Source organism: Salvia hispanica, chromosome 3, assembly GCF_029641045.1.
Source record: "Salvia hispanica isolate PSC_SH4W2 chromosome 3, Shi_PSC_v1, whole genome shotgun sequence".
Lineage (NCBI taxonomy): Eukaryota > Viridiplantae > Streptophyta > Magnoliopsida > Lamiales > Lamiaceae > Salvia > Salvia hispanica.
In genome coordinates this window covers 19201343-19222651 of record NC_142694.1, presented here as the reverse complement: position 1 = coordinate 19222651, position 21309 = coordinate 19201343, and the positions used below count along the sequence as shown (strand labels likewise).

At 39.3% G+C, this 21309-nt stretch overlaps 2 protein-coding genes and 1 long non-coding RNA gene across 3 annotated transcripts; 1 reads left to right on the top strand and 2 right to left on the bottom strand.

Moving 5' to 3' along the window:
- Positions 1-274: 274 nt before the first annotated feature.
- Positions 275-2063, bottom strand: LOC125214796 (membrane metalloprotease ARASP, chloroplastic-like). The gene has a single exon (XM_048115954.2). The coding sequence runs from the start codon at positions 1885-1887 to the stop codon at positions 550-552; it is 1338 nt and encodes a 445-aa protein (XP_047971911.1). The 5' UTR covers positions 1888-2063; the 3' UTR covers positions 275-549.
- Positions 2064-2664: 601 nt separating this feature from the next.
- LOC125214713 (uncharacterized) lies at positions 2665-4671 on the bottom strand. Its single transcript, XR_016137319.1, has 2 exons — positions 3864-4671; positions 2665-2929 (listed from the first exon to the last, which is right to left on the bottom strand). It is a non-coding gene; the product is annotated as an uncharacterized LOC125214713 (long non-coding RNA).
- Positions 4672-14729: 10058 nt separating this feature from the next.
- Positions 14730-18608, top strand: LOC125209084 (glutamate receptor 3.7). Its single transcript, XM_048108684.2, has 6 exons — positions 14730-15123; positions 15526-16835; positions 16915-17192; positions 17289-17320; positions 17393-17799; positions 17903-18608. The coding sequence occupies exons 1-6, from the start codon at positions 14859-14861 to the stop codon at positions 18335-18337; spliced, it is 2727 nt and encodes a 908-aa protein (XP_047964641.1). The 5' UTR covers positions 14730-14858; the 3' UTR covers positions 18338-18608.
- Positions 18609-21309: the final 2701 nt, after the last annotated feature.

Below are 21309 nucleotides of genomic sequence, written 5' to 3'. Positions count from 1 at the left end.
TATATTAATAAGTCGAGTACACAATTATTGACCTACCTATCTACTGAAATATTGCATCCAACAAATTTAATGTCCTTCAATAAACAGAAACATGAGTGTAAAAGCAATCATAGATGTATCAAATCACAACAACAACAACGAAGACGACGACGACGAAGCACCTAACAACCAACATCAAGTAATCGACAACATAAGCATTTCGAGAATGAGAGGAATTAAACAGCACAGGTAATAGTAGAGTAGGCAGCAACACAGAAAAATGATACACATGATCTCGAAAAACTATACAAAGATCATCATATCGAGTCCAACTGGTAACTATAAAACGATTCTCGAATTAAAACAGATGGAGTATATAATCTAAGTATTTAGATTAATGTGTTGAGCACTAGACAATCAATAATGTTCACTAGACCTCAAGATCCAGATGAAGAGGGGATTTATCGTATGTATTTACGCGGAGCAACAGTAACAAGCGACCAGCGTATGCATCATTGGCCTCTCCTCATACGAACATCTCAAGAAACGAAGCATTTACCTGGCCAAGAATCATAACAAATCTTTGATGATGTCCAGGTTTAACGTGTCACGCACAAGAAGGAAAACCCCGAGGACTATAACCAGCATGATCCCAGATGACATGATCCGCTGCTCCAACTCAAACGGGAGCTTCCTCCCGCCTCTAGCCGCCTCTATCAGGAGGAACGCCAACGATCCACCATCCAAGGCAGGCAGAGGCAGAATGTTTATCACAGCGAGATTCAGATTCAAAATAGCCGCGAATTGGTAAAGGCCATCAGTGTTTGACTTTGCAACTTCTGCACCAACGGCTATGATGGCAACGGGACCAGAAACCTTACTAGCGGACTGGGAGAAATTCATGAATGTCTGCTTCAAACTGTCCAGAACATTAGAAGACAAACCCCAAAACTCACGGCCAGAGAAACGGAACACCTCAAACAGATCCCTCGGTTTAATCTTCGTGAGCTTCACATTAGGCGACAACTGAACTCCGATCCTCCCGGTGCCATCCACATTCTTATCCGGGGTGATATTGATCTTCACATTCTCACTCCCCCTTCCGACTTTAAACACTACCTTCCTATTCGGGCTATTCCTAATCACATCAACTACCTCAGAAACCAAATTAGGACCGGTTCTCGAAAGCTCAACATCATCTAGGCCTAAAATCACATCACCGGGCAACAAACCGTCTCTTGAGGCGGCCGAAAACGGCCTCACCTCTGGCACAAGCACACCAGGGAACGATTCTTGCACAGGCAATCCAACAAACAGTACTTGTGCAAAGATGATAACATAAGCAAACACAATGTTGGCAATCACACCAGCAGAAATCACAACAACCCTATCGAAAATCGGCCTATTTTTCAGCAAATTGACATCATCGGCAGGGATATCGCTATCGGGATCATTATCAGGAAACGCAACAAATCCACCGAGAGGTATAGCCCTAAATGAATACTCAACATTTTTCGAATTGAATTTAGCTAAAATCGGACCAAAACCAACTGCAAATTTACTCACGTGAATCCCCTGAAGATAAGCTGCGAAGAAATGGCCGCTTTCGTGAACCACGATGATTGCAGTCAACACGGCAGCTGCTTCAAGAACTGATTGAGCGCTCTCGAACGCACCAAAATCAAGCCCGCCAATCGCGCAAGTTCGAAACTTTTTCCTTGCAGCATCTCGTAATCCTCTGCTCCGGAATAGAATCGGACTATCTCTGTGAATTATTGAGCATGGCGAAGAAGATAGAGGTTTGAATAAATTAGGGGTTTTGGATTTGGGGGGAAAATCGGAAATGGGTATTCGTGAGGTGCTGAATCTGGCGAATTGGCGAGGGGATAAAGAGAGATTTGCAATCATTGTGAGGTTATGGGAATGATTGTAGACAAGATTATAGGGAAGAAGATTAAGTAGATTTTAAATGTGGTGGCGTTGATTTTTGTAGCGGTGAGTGAGCTGAGAGAGCAAGAAGTTTTGAATGGATAAACTGAACTTGGGATTTTGTGGAGGTGAATTGAATAACATGTTGCCATCCATTCAACAAGTTCTGGGCAGCAATGTTTTCTTTTTCCTTTTTCTAAATTATTATTATTATTATTATTATTATTATTATTATTATTATTAAGTTTTTTATCCCAAATTGTCAAGTTTTGTTTCAGTCCCTTAATTATTACTCCCTCCGTTCCAAGGAAGATGACCCATTTCTTGGACGGCACGGGATTTTATGCAACTTTATTTTGTGTGTTAAGTGGAGAGAGTAAAGTAAGAGAGGGAGAATAAAGTAGAAATAAAGGAGTTTCCATTTTAAGCAATGAGTCATCTTGATTGGGACAAACCAAAAAGGAAAGTGAGTCATCTTCAATGGGACGGAGGGAGTACAAAACAATAAATTACTACTAAAATACTATGTGAATTCGCAATTATTCATAATTTTAATTTTATTGAAATCGAGGTTTATGTAACGCCCCAGAATTTCGTTCATTTCTTTCGAGATAAATCGGATTTATTAGCCTATCTAATTTCGTTTAGAAGTGGTGTAATCGTACTTCCTTCGATGTATTTTCGGCTTATGGATAATCTAAGTATTTTAGGTTGGAAAAAATAAAGTGCAAGAAAATTTTAATTCAAGGATAAAAGTAGAGAAAATAGTTTTATTAGAAAAGTGAGGAAATGCACATGTGTATACTAAAGTACAACAAATTGGATTCAAGCACATGGGAGACCCTTCTCAAAGTGGAAAAAAAATAATGGTGGCTAGTTCTACTCTACGGAAATTGTTGTAGCTAATCTCAAGATAAAAAAAAACTAAGTTGCTTTGATCAAGGGAGCTGCAGTTCAAGATCTTCTCTTCTCTCCCCCATCCTTCTCGATTCCACCCTCACCATGCTCCAAATGTGGCAGCCTGCAAGTCAAGCACCAAAAGGGGTTAGTGATTTCCTCAACCAAAAAGATAAAGTCTTGGACCTTCATCAAAATAGTAAAGATGCCAAGTATGCTATGTCCCCTTCAAACAACCAGCAAGTCTAAAAAAAAAACCAAGAATCAAGATATCCTCATATCTCTCCACTAGAATTTGAGATAATATAATCTTCCATGAGAAGTCATCGCCTAAGCCCACAATAGAGTAGGCAGATTCTCTTCTCCCATCGATCAAGGCTGAGGAAACAGCCAAGAGAGACAACCATACACACACCAAAAGAGGTATGAAAGACATAAACATTAAACTCAAAAGAGGGAGAGCTGGCAGCCCCAAAATAGGAGCCTTTGCCTCCAAGTCTCAAGCACAAAAAGCCAAGAATAGAGCACTATATAAGCAGCCTCATCTCCCTTCTCCTCCACACAAAATCGACACCCCAAACTCACATAAAGTCAAGGAATATAGCAAGGAAGGGAGGAGGAGCAAGGAGGAGATTTTGAGGCTGGACATCAGTCCCATCCGAGAGGATTCATCAAAGTGAGGTAACAACCTCAACACCCAATAACCTTTGCATCATGTAGAACAACAAATAGATAGTACAAGAACTTAGAAATTTCCATAGGATTCTCACAACCAAGTATGGAACAATAGCAGAACCCTCAAGTTCTCCCACAGTAAGCATGTGTAAGAAATAGAGACTCAATGCAGTAAGCTAAGTGCCCCAATTGATAAATCATTAACTAGTATTGCAAGAAAAGCAATCAAACCAAGGAAAGGAACCAATCCAGTAGGCTCTCAAAGATTTAAATCATGAGATTAACAAATGCTCCAACAAGATCATACCACATACCAACAATTACCAAGCTGCTGCCATAGCTCAAAGAAATGGAATCAGAGGGGAAGGGGAAGGAGACTTAGCTTTGGAGTGAGGAGTATCTAGTAGAGCTGCCGGCGACGAGCGGGGGCAGATAGCGTAGGCAGACGGCGGTTCTGCTCGCCGAGGCCGACGGTGTGAGATGGCGGACTTCGGAGCTTCCCCACGCGAGCCGGAGAGAGCACGCGCAGCGCTAGGAGCTCCTCGCCGCTTGCTCAGCGATGGCAGCGTTGCGATCTCCGGAGAAAGAGGGCGAGCTCGACAGAGAGGGCTCGACGAAGAGAGAGAACTTGAAGGAGAGAGAGAGCTCGCCGGAGGAGAAAACGGCGGTGGCGAATTCGCCGGAGGCGGCGACAAGCTGAGGAGAGGAACCGTCGCTGCTTCTCTGTTCTTCTAATTTAGGGATTTGAAATGGTTGAGTTTTGGAAGAAGAAGAGAGGGACGATGGGTTGATATAATGGGGCTGCACTATTTAACAAAAAGGTTGGGCCAACTTGTCAGTTAATTAAAGTTGGAATATTTTAAATAGTATGGGCTAAACCCATTTAATTAAAATAGAAGGTGGGCTGATTTTTATGAAAGAAATAAGTGGAGACTATTATTATTGTTGGGCCAAGATTTAATTATGGGAAGTGGGATGAGATTAATTTAAGGACTTGAGTTGGAGCTCAATTAATTAATTCCCGAATAATTTCTAAGTTTTCAAAGATGGAAAATTTTGAGATGAAGCCGGAAAAGTCGATGTATAAATTCCGAATAATTTATGTAGATTCCGGGAAAATAAAGTAGTAGAGTGGGAGACGCGAAAGCCGACCGGCGTCGCGACGCCATGGGCGGCCTTAAGAAAAATTCAAACAAAAGATTTAAGAAGGGATTTTCCAAGAATCCATATTTTATTAATTGCTCAAGTATTTGTTTTTAAGAAAATAGAACTTCTCCGAACTTAGTGAAGTGAATGAATAAATCCTACAACTTAGTGAAGCCCGAGAAAGGATTTGAGATCTTATGAGACCAGACTAAGGATATAGGTGTATGTCATAGAGTGCATGCATTCTTTCTAATGAGAAATAGTTCAAGTACTAATTAGCGTGCTACGCTATTTATTTTCAAAGCATAAACTGCTCAAGGGCAAGTGAGGCCAACGCAAATAATTGAATTAAGGAATAAGCATACCAGGTGGGCTTTCTTTTAATATTCAGCACACTGGTGTGGATATAAAGCAAATACATTTGAAGTTATGAAAAATCATCTTTTCTCAAAATGGAGCTATGTTTCTTTTCAAAATTATTGTCATGCCATAAATGTTTTTTTTGATAAATGAGATTGAATGTCATGGAATGGAATGGATTTATAGATGGAATGGATTCACGAACGGAAATTGATTCACGAATGGAATGGATTCACGAATGGAATGGATTTATAGATGGAATGGATTCACGAACGGAAATGGATTCACGAATGGAATGGATTTATAGATGGAATGGATTCACGAATGGAATGGATTTATGAATGAATGGAATGGATTTATGAATGAATGATGAATGATGAAAGAACCTAGTCTGTAGTCGAACTTTTAGCTCACAAAAGAACTTAGTAAGCTCGGGCCTTTTAAGAAAACCTCCGTGTGTTACTGTGATGGCTTGACAACTATATAATGTATGTTTTGTTTTCGGCACGTGTCCACTGAGTACTCCTGTACTCAGCCCTGCATGTATTTATAAATGTGCAGGTTGAACGTCAAGAGGATGGAGTGATGATCGGAGTCGATGTTATCAAGTTGATCTCCCAACGATTCGTGTCTTCATACACGAAGTCGTTTAGCAAGGACTTATTCCGCTGTGCTCTTAGAATTAAGAACCTCACCATCAACTCTGATTTATTCGAGGAGATGTCTATTCTGTTTTCAAGACCGTGTAATGAAATACTTGGCTTCTATGTTATCAATTGACTTGGCTTTGTGAAATTCTCAAGTTCTAGCCCTTTTCTTTTCCCCGCTTCTTTAATCCCTCTTATTAGTCGCGGTTTACCCGCTTTCGCTATCCTTAGCAAAATGCGGTCGTGACAGTTTATGTGTCAACCGAAATATCTATGTGGACAACCGGCATCGTCCAATAAATTTTTGCCAAATAAATCATGAAATTTGATTAAATTTCGCATTTTAAAGTCGACGGCAACTTAAAAAACCTAAGCAATATTCCATGTGTGTCCCCCACTCTAAGCAAACCTTTCGTACTTTCCCCGTCCCATAGAAATGACTAATGAGGGATAACACGAGTTATGATATGTAATTAGTAAAGTAAGAGAGAAAGAAAAAAAAATACTCTCCCCGTTCCATTCAAGATGTCAATATTTTCTTTTTAGTTTATCATACTCAGGGTGTCCACAATAGTTAGGTCATGCCCAAGCCACAAAAACTTGGCCAGGGCCAACAAAAAAACTTGTCCACCCAAGTAGTGGACAAGCCCAAGGCACAAATCTAATTATTTTTTCAATTCTTGGTATATTTTAATTCAATTAAAATAAAAATTATCAGACTATAATAATTAGAAAAAAAAAATATAAATTAATTATTAAAAAAATTGACAATTACAAGTAAATATATTTATTGAAAATTTGAATTTTAATTATTTTCGTAATTATAGTGTGAATTGAGAATCACAAATCTTAATTAAAAAGTTGACCAATTTTAATTGGGATTTAGTTTTACAGCATAGAGATTATTTGTTTCCTAAATTAATGCTAAATTAATTTTTTGAAAACCGGCATCCCCTTTTTAATTACACACACTCTCTCTCTCCATATTTCTCTCTACGCTTCATCTTCTCCAAAATTTGCTTCCACAAAATTAGCACAAAGATTGAAAAAATAAAAAAAAATTAAAAAAAAGTCGAACCTGGGCAGGCTCCGCAGCTCTCAGCCGCCACAATAGGGCGCCGCGCCCCGCGCCCAAGAGCCCTGGCCAGGCCAACTCCGTGGCGCGCCCATGGGCTCCCCCCCGAACATCTTTAGGAACATCGAGAGTAATTAAAAAATGTAGTGGTTGGTGGAGTCATCGAATGATAAAGTAAAAGATAAGAAGAAAAAGGTTTTCATAAATGGATATGAAATATTTATATGGTGTAAATTTATTGGACTCCTTGCTTTGGGCTTCCATTATTAATTGGTTGGGCTGGTTTTTTGCTAAGCCCATATGATTAATTGCTGGCCCAAATTAAGTTTGGCCCGTTTCCTTGCTAGAGCTGCTGGATGCACGCCATGTGGTAACTCCACGCGGATCCTGCACCACAGCCGTTAGATATGAGGTGTGTTTGTTAGTGAGAGAAGACCTTAGGGTTTCTCTCATTCGAATCTATCCTCTCTCTCTCTTGCTCTCAGATCCACCGTCTTCTCTCTTCCTTCTCTCTAAGATTCCGACGAGTCTAGCCGGAGTTCTTCTTTGAGCTTTCTGTTCCACCGATGATTCTCAGTTCCTAAGAGTTCTACCGGTGTAGATTTAGTGATAGGCAACTTCTTCGGTTTCCTTCTCTAATCTAGGGTTTGGTCTTTTGTCAGTGACCAATCCCGAAGTGCTTGGAGTATTTGGTGAGGGTTCTTGAGTTCTTGGCTGTGTTCTGAAGCTGTGGGTGTGAGTCCGCGTGTGAGACGGTCGTGGTGTGCGTTGACCGATGAGATCTAGGGTTCCACTGATCTCTGGTTTGAGTTCGTTCAACGGTGCTCTCCTTTGTGACTTGCTGTGAGGATTAGGGAGGTCTGAGGCCTAGTGCAGTCACTGCTGTGACTTGAGCCACTCGTGGCCCGATTCTCTGACTTAGTCCTTTGTGGTTTAGATCCTTCGGGATCATTTCTTGTGTGACTAATTTCCTTACTAAGTGTGGAGGTACTATCAGAAGTGATGGAATCTCAAGACCAGAGGAGTGCTTGAGATTAGTCTAGGGTTTCTGATTGTAACTCTTGTACTTAGTGTGTAATCGTGATACCACTATTGTATTGGCTTGTACCTCTGAGATTAGCCATCTCAGAACCAATCAATAAAAGAGGTCCCGGTAATTAGTGAATCCTAAGTGATCTGATCCCTACAGTGGTATCAGAGCCACGGGGGGATCACTTAGGCACACCGGGTCGCAAAATTAAAAGGAGGTGGGCTCTTCAGAGTAAAGCTCAAGCCTCCGGTATAGGCTCTCAGGTATAGTCGGGTTCTCCTTAACGATAGGGTTCCCGCTCTGGTAAATTGGCTGAACCTCTCATTTACTGTTTTCTTAGAACCCTAGGCTTGGGCTTTTGTTGCTGGTAGTAACCGCTGGCCGCGGTCTAGGTTTTGTGCTCTTGTTTTCTTGCATGATCTTGGTGCTTACTACTTTATTTATTTTCCGCTGCTTGCTTGCTCTTCTTTTCTTACTCAAGGTGTGTATCTCAGAGCTCAGTTTCTGTGTCTTGAGTGAATTACCTATCCACCCTGTGCCTTAACCGCCTTGAGTGACCCCCTGCGCCCCCCATACATTGGGTGATTGTGAACTGGGAAATCCTCTTGCCGGGGTACACGAGACAGATAGGGAGGAACTCCCCTGGACTTGATAATAGTGTGTCTAGGATCACCTTGAGTTGTTCTTCCTGTGTGTGTGTGTTTGCTGCTAGTTGCATCTATGATTATTACATGAAAAATCTTTGCATATCCGTTCCTAGTGGATTCCTTGACTTTTACTTGTTTAAATCCACTATCTGTGAAAGCAGAGTTGCTTGCTTTGCCCTTGGTGTTGTGGGTTCTTTTGTGTGTGTAAAGATCTTTCTTAAAATGACCCAGCCAGTTGGCATTGTCCCCTTCAATGGGAAAAATGATTTTGTTATTTGGAAACAAAAGGTAAAATGTGTCTTGATTCAACAAAAGGTTTTCAAAGCCATTGAAGGGGTTCTTCCTGAAAATATGTCTGCTGAGAAAAAGGCTGAAATGAATGAATTAGCTAGGTCTTCAATTATCCTCAACCTTTCTGACTCTGTGATTAGAAAGGTTGGGGCTATTGAGTCTGGCAGTGAGATGTGGACTAAGCTGGATACTCTCTATACTGAAACTTCTATGTCCTCCATGATGTATCTTCTGGAAAATCTTTTTAAATTGAAATTGGATCTTTCAAAGGACATAGATGATAATATTGATACTTTTCAAAATTTGGTCCAGGACATTAAAAGGCCTGGAGATAAAACAATTGATGAGTATACCAACATAGCCCTCATGAATGTTATCCCTGATACTTATAGTGATGTTAAGGGAACTATAAAGTATGGAAGGGATAGTGCCCCTTTAGACATAATAATCAGTTCTTTAAAGTCAAAAGAATTGGAGCTTAAAGAAAACTTTAACTCTAAATCTTCTCAAACTAAGACTTTGAATATGAGAGGGAGATCTAAATCTAGAGGGGATGGTAGTAATTCCTCTGGGAATGGTAAAAAGACAAACAGAGGCAGGTCTAGGTCTAAAAGCAAAGACCCTAAGTTTAAAAGAAAATGTTTTGATTGTGGTGAAGTGGGTCATTACAAGGCAGAATGTACTAGACACAAGAAAGGTAATAATCCAAATGGTAATAACCAAATGGAGTCTGTTGCAAATCTGGCCAGGGAAGATGGTGCAGATGGTCTTTGTTTTATGAACTATGATGTTTTTTCTGTAAATTCTGTCTCTGAGTGTTTCTTTACCAAAAATGACTGGCTAATTGATTCAGGATGCACTTTTCACATATATCCTTTCAAAGATGCTTTCAATTCTCTCAAACCTGTTGAAAATGCTTTTGTGTCTATGGCTAATGACAAGAAGTGTAAAATTCTTGGCATTGGTACTGTGCTTTTAAAGTTTGAGAATGGATATGAGATATGTGTATGATCTGAGTTATAATCTGTTGTCTTGCTCTTGTCTTGAATCTGAGGGTTTTGAGGGTAAGTGGGGGCAGGGTATTATGAAGATCTGTAAGGGTGTGTTATGCCTATTTAAAGCTGTGAAAAAGTGTAATCTGTATGTGTGTACTGCTAAGCCTCTAACTAGTTATGATCACAGTGTAAATCTGGTTAAAATGGATAAGGCTTTACTGTGGCATAATAGACTTGGGCACATGAGTCAGAAGGGGTTAAAACTTTTGAAAAATTCTGAAATTTTGAGTGAGTTGGATTTCAAAAATGAGCTCCCCTTTTGTGAAACTTGTGTGATGGGAAAACAACATAGGGTGTCTTTTCCCATCCCTGTGACTGAAAATGTTAGTCAAGCTGTCTTAGAGTACTTGCATATGGATGTTTGGGGACCTGCCTCTCTAACTACCCACTCTGGATCTGTGTATTTCCTATCCATTGTGGATGATTTTTCAAGAAAAGTTTGTTGTTTTCTTTTAAAACATAAGTCTAATGTTTTTCAAACTTTTTCAAATTGGAAAGTTTTAATTGAAAATCAAACTGGAAAGTGTATCAAGACCATTAGGACAGATAATGGCCTTGAGTTTTGCAATGCTCAAATGGATTCTTTGTGTCAAAAACTGGGATTAGGAGACATAAAACTACGCCTTACACCCCTCAGCAAAATGGAGTTGCTGAGAGGATGAATAGGACTTTACTTGAAAAGGTCAGGTGTCTCCTATCCAAAAGTGGTTTGTCAAAAAAGTTTTGGGGTGAAGCCCTTTACACTGCATGCTATTTGATAAATAGATCCCCTTCTGTTCCTCTTAAGGGCAGATGCCCTGAGCATGTTTTCACTGGTAGTAAACCCAATCTGTCACACCTAAGGGTGTTTGGATGTAGTGCTTTTATTCATTCAAAAACTGATAAGTTAGACCCAAGATCAAGGAAGAGTGTTTTTGTTGGCTATCTCGATGGTGTTAAGGGTTATAGGGTGTGGGTTAGGGATGAATCTGGTTTCAAGGTTGTGGTTAGTAGGGATGTCATCTTCAATGAAGAAGATTTCCCTTGTGTTGTTCCTAGGTCCCCTGCTTCTCCACCTCAGATGGTGAACCTCTTAGTGAGGTGGAGCAATCTAATGAGAGGTCCTCAAGTGAGGTGGAGTCCCAGGGTAGTGATGCTTCCACTGAGGTGGAGCAGGTGTGGAATTCTTCCCCTATTAACCCAGATCCTATCCCCCCTGAGCCTCTGGAAAACCAAGACCCTGATCTTGAAAATGTTTTTGATGGTGAGCCACAACCCAATAATAATCCAGATATACACAATTATCAATTAACTGTGGATAGAATGAGAAGGGTTGGCAAACCCCCTGATAGATTTGGTTCTTTTATGATTTAGTTGCCCTAGCTTTTAATGTGTTTGAATCTGATGGAAATGAGCCTCAATCTTTTAAACAGGCTCAAAGTCCAAGTTTTGGGGTATGTGGTTTAAAGCTATGCACGAAGAAATCCACTCTTTGTTTGTCAATAATACTTGGAACCTTGTGCCTCTACCCCCTGGTGCCTCTGTAGTTGATTGCAGGTGGCTGTTTAAGTTGAAAGATGAGATTCAGGGATTGAGGTACAAGGCTAGGTTGGTTGCCAAAGGTTTTACTCATCAAGAGGGGATAGATTATACATAAATTTTTGCTCTTGTGGTTAAGTTTACTACTGTAAGAGTAATGCTTGCCTTATGTGCTCATTTTAATTGGAAATTAAAGCAAATGGATGTCAAAACTGCTTTTCTTCATGGTGATTTGGATAAACCAATATATATGAAACAACCAGAGGGTTTTGTGGATCCTAACTTTCCCAATTATGTGTGTTTGCTTAAGAAGGCTCTGTATGGTCTTAAACAATCTCCTAGGCAGTGGAATATCAAGTTTAATGCATGCATGCAGAAGTTAGGCTTTGTTAGGAGCACCTTTGATGCTTGTTTGTATGTGAAAAACCTTGATAAAGTGCCTGTGTTCTTGCTGTTGTATGTGGATGATATGCTTATTATGGGTCCTTGTATTAAGTCTATTAAACATGTGCAAAGTGCTTTGTGTGAAAATTTTGACATGAAAGATCTTGGTGATGCAAAAAAGATTTTGGGGATCAATATCCTTAGGGATAGAAAGTCCTCTTCTCTGGTCCTTCATCAAGAACCTTATGTGCCAAAAATTCTTGAAAAGTTTAATATGCTTGGTGCTAAAATTGCTTCTGTTCCTTTAGCTGCTCATTTAAGGCTGAGTAAGGACCTTTGTCCTACAACTGAATCTGAGGTAAAAGCTATGCAAAAGGTCTCTTATTCTAATTCTATTGGCTCTGTGATGTATCTTATGGTTAGTACTAGGCCTGATATTGCCTATGTTGTTTCTTGCTTGTGTAGATACATGTCTAACCCTGGGCCAGTGCATTGGGAGGCTCTTAAATGGTTGCTTAGATATCTGAAAAATACTTCTAAGTATGGTTTATGTTTTTCTAAGCATGATCAAGGTGTTGAGTTGTATGGTTTTGTTGATTCTAACTGCAAATGATAAGGATAAGAGGAAGTCCACAACTTCCTATGTGTTTCAGGTTTGCAGGTCTTGTGTTAGTTGTAAATCACAACTCTAACACATTGTAGCTCTGTCTACAACAGAATCAGAATATATAGTCATTACAAAGGCTATGAAGGAGGCAATCTGGTTAAAGGGAGTTCTCTCTGAGCTCAATTTTATTAAGTCTGCTCCTGTGCTTAATTCTGATAGTCAGTCTGTCATCCAACTTTGTAAAAATCCTGTTTTCCATGATAGAACTAAGCATATAGATGTTAGGTTCCATTTCATTAGAGATGTTGTGGAAAAAGGTGAAGTTCTTTTACAAAAGGTGCATACTGATCATAACCCAGCTGATATGGGTACTAAATGTCTCTCTGTGAATAAATTGATGTCATGCATCAAAAAATTGCATTTTGATTTTGGTTGAGCATGTGCATTGCATGTCCCGGGGAAAGACCTTGCTGACTCTTTGAAGTCACAAGGCAGCTTAAGTCCTACAAAACTAATTGGTTTACCATCTGGTGTTTTGTTAGGCAACCTGACATTTTCTATCCAATGAGCTTTGTGTTCTTTGGTGATATGAATGCCTTGTAGGCTATGATGAAGCAGCAGTAGACCAAGGCTCTTCCCTGTTTCTCCAGAAGTAGTCCAAAGGTGGAGAATGTTGATTTATTAGACTCCTTGCTTTGGGCTTCCACTATTAATTGGTTGGGCTAGTTTATTGATGAGCCCATATGATTAATTGATGGCCCAAATTAAGTCTGGCCCGTTTCCTTGCCAGAGCTGCTGGATGCACGCCATGTGGCAACTCCACGCGGATCCTGCACCACAGTCGTTAGATGTGAGGTGTGTTTGTTAAGTGAGAGAAGACCTTAGGGTTTCTCTCATTCGAATCTATCCTCTCTCTCTCTTGCTCTCAGATCCACCGCCTTCTCTCTTCCTTCTCTCTAAGATTCCGGCAAGTCTAGTCGGAGTTCTTCTTTGAGCTTTCTGTTACACCGATGATTCTCAGTTCCTAAGAGTTCTACCGGTGTAGATTGAGTGATAGGCAACTTCTTCGGTTTCCTTCTCTAATCTAGGGTTTGGTCTTTTTTAAGTGACCAATCCCGAAGTGCTTGGAGTGTTTGGTGAGGGCTCTTGGAGTTCTTGGCTGTGTTCTAAAGTTGTGGGTGTGAGTCCGCGTGTGAGACGGTCGTGGTGTGTGTTGACCGGTGAGATATAGGGTTCCACTGATCTCTGGTTTGAGTTCGTTCAATGGTGCTCTCCTTTGTGACTTGCTGTGAGGATTGGGGAGGTCTGAGGCCTAGTGCAGTCACTGCTGTGACTTGAGCCACTCGTGGCCCGATTCTCTGACTTAGTCCTTTCTTGTGGTTTAGATCCTTCAGGATCATTTCTTGTGTGACTAATTTCCTTACTAAGTGTGCAGGTACTATCAGAAGTGATGGAATCTCAAGACCAGAGGAGTGCTTGACATTAGTCTAGGGTTTCTGGTTGTAACTCTTGTACTTAGTGTGTAATCGTGATACCACTGTTGTATTGGTTTGTACCTCTGAGATTAGCCATCTCAGAACCAATCAATAAAAGAGGTCCTGGTAATTAGTGAATCCTAAGTGATCTGATCCCTACATATGGGATGGATGAAAAAGAAAATTCAGTCATATTTCTATGGGACGGAGGAAGTATTTGATACGAGATTTTATAAAGCTTTGTTTTGAGAATTGAATGGAGACAAAATAAAGTATAGTGAGATGATAAAGTAGAAATAATGATATATTTATAGTAGAAAATGTATCAATTAAAATGAGAAAACAAGTCACTTAGAATGAGACGGAGGGAGTATTAGCATTCTGGCCTTCGTGAGCCAGCGGTGGACCCTAGCACCGATCCGACCCGAGCCCAACCCCGACCCCAACTCCGACTCCGACTCCGACTCCGACTCCAACTCCAACTCCAACTCCAACTCCAACTCCAACTCCGATACAATCGTCTTGGAGTATTGAATTAGTTGGAACTAATCACGGTATAAAGGAAATAAATGGATTATGGGCCACCTTATCACACATCATTTATTTGTTTTGTATCGTTAATAGTATTTCTTTATGCATTACAGTATACTACCATCATGTTATATTTGACGGCGGCATGAAATACAAATTTATAGTATACTATCATCTAAGAAAAAAAGGGAGTGCCAAAAACACTAAACAACATAAAAAAAAAAACACATTATTAAACCTTTAATTTGAGCACAAAAAGTTGCTTTTAGGTAAAGGGGAGTATTTAGCAAAGTAAACATGCAAAAATTCAGAGTAAAATGGGCCTGACCACATAATGTAATATTGCTCTATGGAGTAAAGCTTTCTACAATTGCCTTTATATTGATTGGATGCCATTTGCCGAATAAATTCATCTTTCATTAAATTTTTAATAATTTATTCTAGTCCAATGAGAATAAGATTCCATAAAATCTAATCTTTTATTGCACATGTAAATGAAAAAAAATGTTTTCACAATAAAAAGCCATCACAATTCACAAAATCACAACCACACTTTTCTACAACATTTGCTTGATCAGAATGTGAATTCTTGAATTTTTATTTTTTTCAAGAATGGATTTTCGGTCTGTCACTGGAGTTGTTCTTGCCGTTTTAGAAGCTGTGTTTCTCCATAGTGGTAGTGTGTGTTGTGAGAAGCCTTCTGTGGTGAAAGTTGGTGCTGTTTTCACCTATGACTCTGTGATTGGAAGAGGTGCTAAGATAGCTATGGAAATGGCAGTGGCAGATGTGAATTCAGACCCTACAATTCTCAATGGGACTCAAATGGATTTGGTTATGGAGGACCTCGGTTGTAGTGCCTTTATGGGCTCAATCAAAGGTTCCCTCTCCTTCCCTTTCCCTCTCTTTCCCTGTTTGTGTGTGTGAGAGAGAGAGAGAGAGAGAAAGTTATTTCTGCTGAATTGTTAGCTGAAATTTTGAATTTCTGATGTTGGTAAATGACTCTGATCAGTGATCATGCTTTCTTTGAGTAATTTCACTGTCTACTGTGTGTGTGTGTGTGACTGATCACATTTTCTTGTGGGAGAATAAATGATAACAAAATTTGAAAAAAGTGATCAAGAAAAGTCCCAAAATTGAATGTGTTATGTAACACTCAAAAACCATTCTTAAAGATCAAAACTTTAGATATAGTTACTGCAAAATCTCACACTTTCTGTACTATTTAGAAAAGGAAAACTATAAAATCTCTAGCTATATTGTGATTGTTTCTCTTGGCCAGCATTCAATGTTATAGAGAAGGAAGTAGTGGCAATCATAGGCCCTCAGTCGTCTGCCATAGCGCGTATCGTCTCCCACATAGCCAATGGCCTCCAAATCCCGGTGATCTCCTATGCAGCCACGGATCCAGCCCTGTCCTCCCTCCAGTTCCCCTACTTTGTCAGGACAGCACCGCCCGACTCCACTCAGATGCTTGCTCTGGCTGATGTGATCGACCTATACGGATGGAAGGAGGTCATCGCGGTGTTTGAGGACACGGACTATGGCAGGAACGGGGTAGCTGCACTAGGCGACTTTCTCGCCCCAAAGATGTCAACAATCTCTCACAAAGTCCCTCTATCTCCTCACTACAACCACAGTGAGATCTCCGAGTCTCTGATCGTGTCAAAGTCACTAGGCCCTCGTGTCTATGTCGTGCATATTAGGCCTGATCCGTTGCTGAGATTCTTTCAAATCGCGGAGAGTCTTGGTATGGTGTCAGCAGATTATGTGTGGCTTGCAACTGACTGGCTCACTTCTAGTCTAGATTCTCTCAGTGGTGATGAAGATTCGTTCAATCTCGTTCGAGGGGTTGTCACACTACGCCCGCGTGTGGCTCCCACTCCCAAGAGGGGGGCCTTGCTGGCGCGGTGGGGGGAAATGCAGAAGAAGGGGTTGTCGAAACATTCTGGATTAACTGAATACGGGATCTATGCTTATGACACGGTGTGGCTCGTTGCTTATGCAGTTGATACGCTTCTAAAAGAGCACGGAGAGATCACATTCTCCTCTACTGAGAGATTCCATGAGCTTGAAGATTTCAAGGTTTTTGATGGCGGAGAGGAGCTGCTGAGGGTGGTGCTGGCCTCGAACTTCACCAGCTTGCTCAGGCAGGTCCAGTTTGATGACTCGCGAAATATTGTTGGGACTGAATACGAGGTTTTGAACGTGGGCGAAAATGGATATGTCAGGGTTGGTTTTTGGTCTAATGTGACTGGTTTATCTGTGCAAAGCCCTGAGCTTGTGAGGGGGAATGATCAGAGCCTTGGCAGTGTGACTTGGCCTGGTGGGATGGCCCAGAGGCCGCGCGGATGGATGGTGGCCACTTCCGAGAGGCCACTGAGAGTCGGGTTCCCTAACCGGATCAGCTTTAGTGATTTTGTCTCTCAGCGTAATGACAGCAGCAACCACACTGCTCAAGGCTACTGCATTGACCTGTTTCTCGAAGTGCTCAAGCTCGTCCCCTACGACGTCCCCCACAGATTTGTCTCGTTTGGGGATGGCCTCAAGAACCCGAGCTACGATCAGCTAGTTAGATTGGTTGCAGATGATGTAAAAATCACAATTTTAAGGAATTGAGAATCTTTTTCATAGATTTTTTCTGATTTTTTTTCTGAATTTGTAATCTCAGGTTTTGGATGCTGCAGTTGGTGATATAGCAATTGTGACAAACAGAATAAAAGTAGTTGATTTCACTCTGCCTTTTGCTGCCACAGGCCTTGCCATTGTGGCTCCATTAGGCAACTCCACATCAAATGGTTGGGTTTTCATCAAGCCTTTTAGCCTCGAGCTGTGGTGCGCGGCTGCAGTTTCGTTCATCGTCATAGCCGTGGTCATATGGATGCTCGAGCATCGTGTCAACGACGACTTCCGCGGCCCCCCTCAGAAACAGCTCAGAACAATGTTTCTGTAAGCCCAAAACTCACTCAAACCTCAAAATCAACTCAAATTTTCAACATTTCCAATTGCATAACTCATTTTCCAAATCTTGAATTTGTGTTTCAGTTTCAGCTTCTCCACTCTATTCAAAGCAAATTGTAAGTATTCATTCTCTGATTAAAACCAAAAACACTGCAAAAAATCACTTTTAAAATCCCTCTTAAATGTAGACGAAAGCACGGTAAGCGCAGCAGGAAAGCTAGTGATGGTGGTGTGGCTCTTCTTGCTGTTAGTGATCACATCAAGCTACACAGCAAGCTTGTCGTCAATCTTGACGGTTCAGCAGCTGTCCACAAGTATAACAGGGCTCGACTCTCTGATCACGAGTGGCCTGCCAATAGGGTACCAAGTGGGATCATTTGCCTACACCTACATGACCAACAATCTCAACATCCATCCATCCAGGCTCATCTCCTTGGGCTCGCCAGAGGAGTACGAGGCTGCCCTCAAACGCGGCCCAGGCAATGGAGGCGTCGCTGCCATTGTCGATGAGACTCCATACGTGGAGCTGTTCCTCTCCAAGCAGAAGGACTATGGCATGGCCGGGCAGCCATTCACCAAGAGCGGCTGGGGATTTGTAAGTTCTCGTTGTTATGCATTGTGCAACGCGTTCTATTAGCCCTCGAAAAATGCTATAACTTTTGGTTGAATTCATTCTTTCACATATATGCATATCTCAGGCTTTCCAGAAGAACTCTCCTCTTGCAGTCGATGTTTCTACTGCGATACTCAAGCTAACGGAGAGTGGAGAGCTCGGGAAGATCAACAACAAATGGTTTTGCAAATCAGGCTGTCCGGGGGAGCAGGGCAAGAAGCCCGAGCCGAACGAGCTTCACCTCAACAGCTTCTTGGTGCTCTACTCTCTGACTGGGATAGCTGCACTCATAGCTTTCTCTGTCTTCCTATTTAGAGCTATTAGGCAGTACATAGACTACAAGAGGAGGCAGCTGCAGAGGGACCCTTCCTCTCTTGCAGCCTCGAGCTCTTCGGATTTCGTCTTTTCGAGAGCCATCCACAACTTCCTGCAGTTTGTTGATGAGAAAGAAGAGGCAATCAAGAGATTTTTTACTCAAGAAAATGCAACCACAGTTGAAGTGAGTGTTGTTGAGTTGTAGATTAGGGAAAGTCTTTGATTTTGTTAGTAGTTTGTTGTTTTGTGAAAAGTAGTTAAGTTAGTTATAATTTGTATCATATGTGGTGTAGTGATTTGAATTTAGGAGTCATGACACATGTCTGGGTGGTTTAGTAGTGTAGGAAATTTTCATTTGTTTGGTGTGACCAAACAAAGCATAACTAGGAGTACTTTTTACACTTTGGTATGCATGTTACATGCTTTGGAATGATGAATCTAAGATGTATAGTAAAATGTATAATGTTCTCCAACTACATATAGTGCTATATATCAACTCTATAACATATCTCATACCACTTGATATAGCTGATTTTCGGGGATGGCTTTATTTTTGTTTTTTAGGATTTGATAAGGTTTTGAAGATTTTATGGGGTGATTCCTTTGTACTACTATTTAAGATTAAAAATTTTCTTATTTAATTTATTATTTTTTGTACATGGTGGACCATTAAAGAGATATTATTATATTTTAAACTAAAATCATATGTAAACAACTCATATTATGATCTTTCTTCGGCGATCCCTAAAATAAATGTAGGATACTTAAGAGAATGAGATAACATAAAATCTTACAAGAAATGAAAATGTAGAAGGAACATATTAATTATCAATTTTAAATTAATAATCTAACAAGATGGAATATCTGAGTTTGAATATACGGATCATATAATAAATATAATAAAGGATAGTACTAGTGTCACGTTATCATTAGAGAAGTAAGTAAAATATGATAAATGTTGCTACCAACCGTTGAATTTTCGTTGGAGATAAAAATGAGATATGAGAATATTTATTTTATACATGGCAGCCCATACACATTTGAATGGACTGTGCATCACACTCTTTAAGTGTGGTCAATTTTTGTCTCCAAGTTTAAGTCGTCTTCTTTTCCATATTTCCTTATTTCCATTTATTTCCATTAATAATATAAGACATACCCTCTTAGAAATAGTATTTGTTTGGTTTTGATTTTGAGATACACCCAAATCATAATAATTAAATTCATGCACCATAGTTAGCTATTTATGATCAAATGAATTGCGTGAATCCATAATCCCATATGATCAAATACAAAATTTAGTCTTTTTAATGGTAACTACACTTCGACATGTAGGCAAATATACATTTTAATCAATGTAGGAAAAAGTCATGATGCATAAATAAGTGGAGAGTAAGGAAATCCTCTCATAGTTTTCTTTATAGTGTTTGTTAAAAAAAATAATAATATCTACTAACATCACCATCCAATGATTTTGTCCACATAGTAGATTCCAAATTGGAATATAATTATGATGTTAACATCCAAAGTGTTTAATTTTAATTTTTTATTACTACGTGCTTAATATAATTATAAACCGTCTTTGACAATGCATCTTATTCCTCTCCATGTATTTATTTATTATTTCCTTCGAGGCCAAAATCGTGTAAAACAATAAATTATAGAGTTTAATATTAGAAGAAAGAAATTTATGGCGTACATCTATTGCAATATCTTCACTTGATCTAATCATATGATCCTCATCCAAATTGTGGGCTCTCCAAAAGATCAAGTTTTCTTTATGCATTTTATTTTCTATTTGCATATTTGTGGGGGAAAATGAGAATTGGGAAACCTTGATCAGGACAGTGAAGCTTTTCATTTGTTTATTCATGCATATTTTATAATTTTACTTGTCAAAAAATTCTCATATTTCCTTGATAAATAAAATTCTAAAGTATTGTATGATAAATGTTTTCTTTATAAATTAACTTTAAATTTTCATTTTTAGTCTTGGGACGTGAAATGCGACATGTGATTAAGAATATTACTCGTGTGTACATTTTATCACAAAATAAAATACAAAATAGAAACCTCCTATGATGTAAGTAAAATAAAAAAGTGTAATGTGCTCATCATATCAAGTAGTTAACTCCTTTTATTATATAAAAAACCACTTTAATTTTAGTCATTGTCTCATTTTTGAGTAAACCCTCGTGCATCACACACCAGGAGAGGACCCCATTTATAATAATTTATATTTCTGACCCCAGTGATTTTATAACAGTCTTGTTTTTACTAAAATAAAGTTATACACTAATTTTTTAGACTATTTTCACACAAAAATCTCTTCAAATCGGCTCATAAATTATGATTGTATTTAATACTCCAATCTAACTCAAACACGAATTCTGAGTATAATTTCAATAAGTTTTGTAACTTTGACTAAAACTCGAGCTCAAAGAAAAAATCGAAGAATAATTACTAAAGCATAAAGTTAATCGATCGTGACTCGAACACGATTTTTAGTCTCTACTCTCTAGTGTAGTTTCGAATAACGAAAAATGGAAATATTTTACATTTATACTTCATTTTGAATAGATTACAGTAAAAGTATATTAGTTGCACTATTTACTTAGTTTAAAATTTATTATTATTATAATTTACTTCATGAATTTGTAGAATAAAATAGAAAACTAAATCACGCCAAAATACAGAATCTCACGTGATATATAAATAGAGTGTTTAAAAAGCAAATCACACTTTTTAGTACAAAACCTCAAATTCCTTACAAACAATTCAAGAATCAAATTCTTTTCCCATCTTGCAAGAAGATGGCCACTAGAGCTCTCATCGCTTTCTCTTATTCTTCATTATTCAATGTAAATTTTCATATTTTAAACTGAGTTTTGTCCCCTTAAATATTCTTTTAAACAAATTGGCTATATGACCTCAACTTTGGCCGAACTATTTATCCCATTTTCTTGAAAAAGGAAATGTTAAAAAGAGCTAACATTTTCCAAAATCTAGAAATGGTATTTTCCAAATAGATTTTGACTACTATATGTAGACTAAATTAAGTACTACTATAATTTGTTAACATCCAAGAAATGAGACAATTTAAGGCTAATTATCGATTTGTTCATAATATGAATACGACACTAAAGTCTATAACGTTCCCTTTTTCAATTTTTTGCA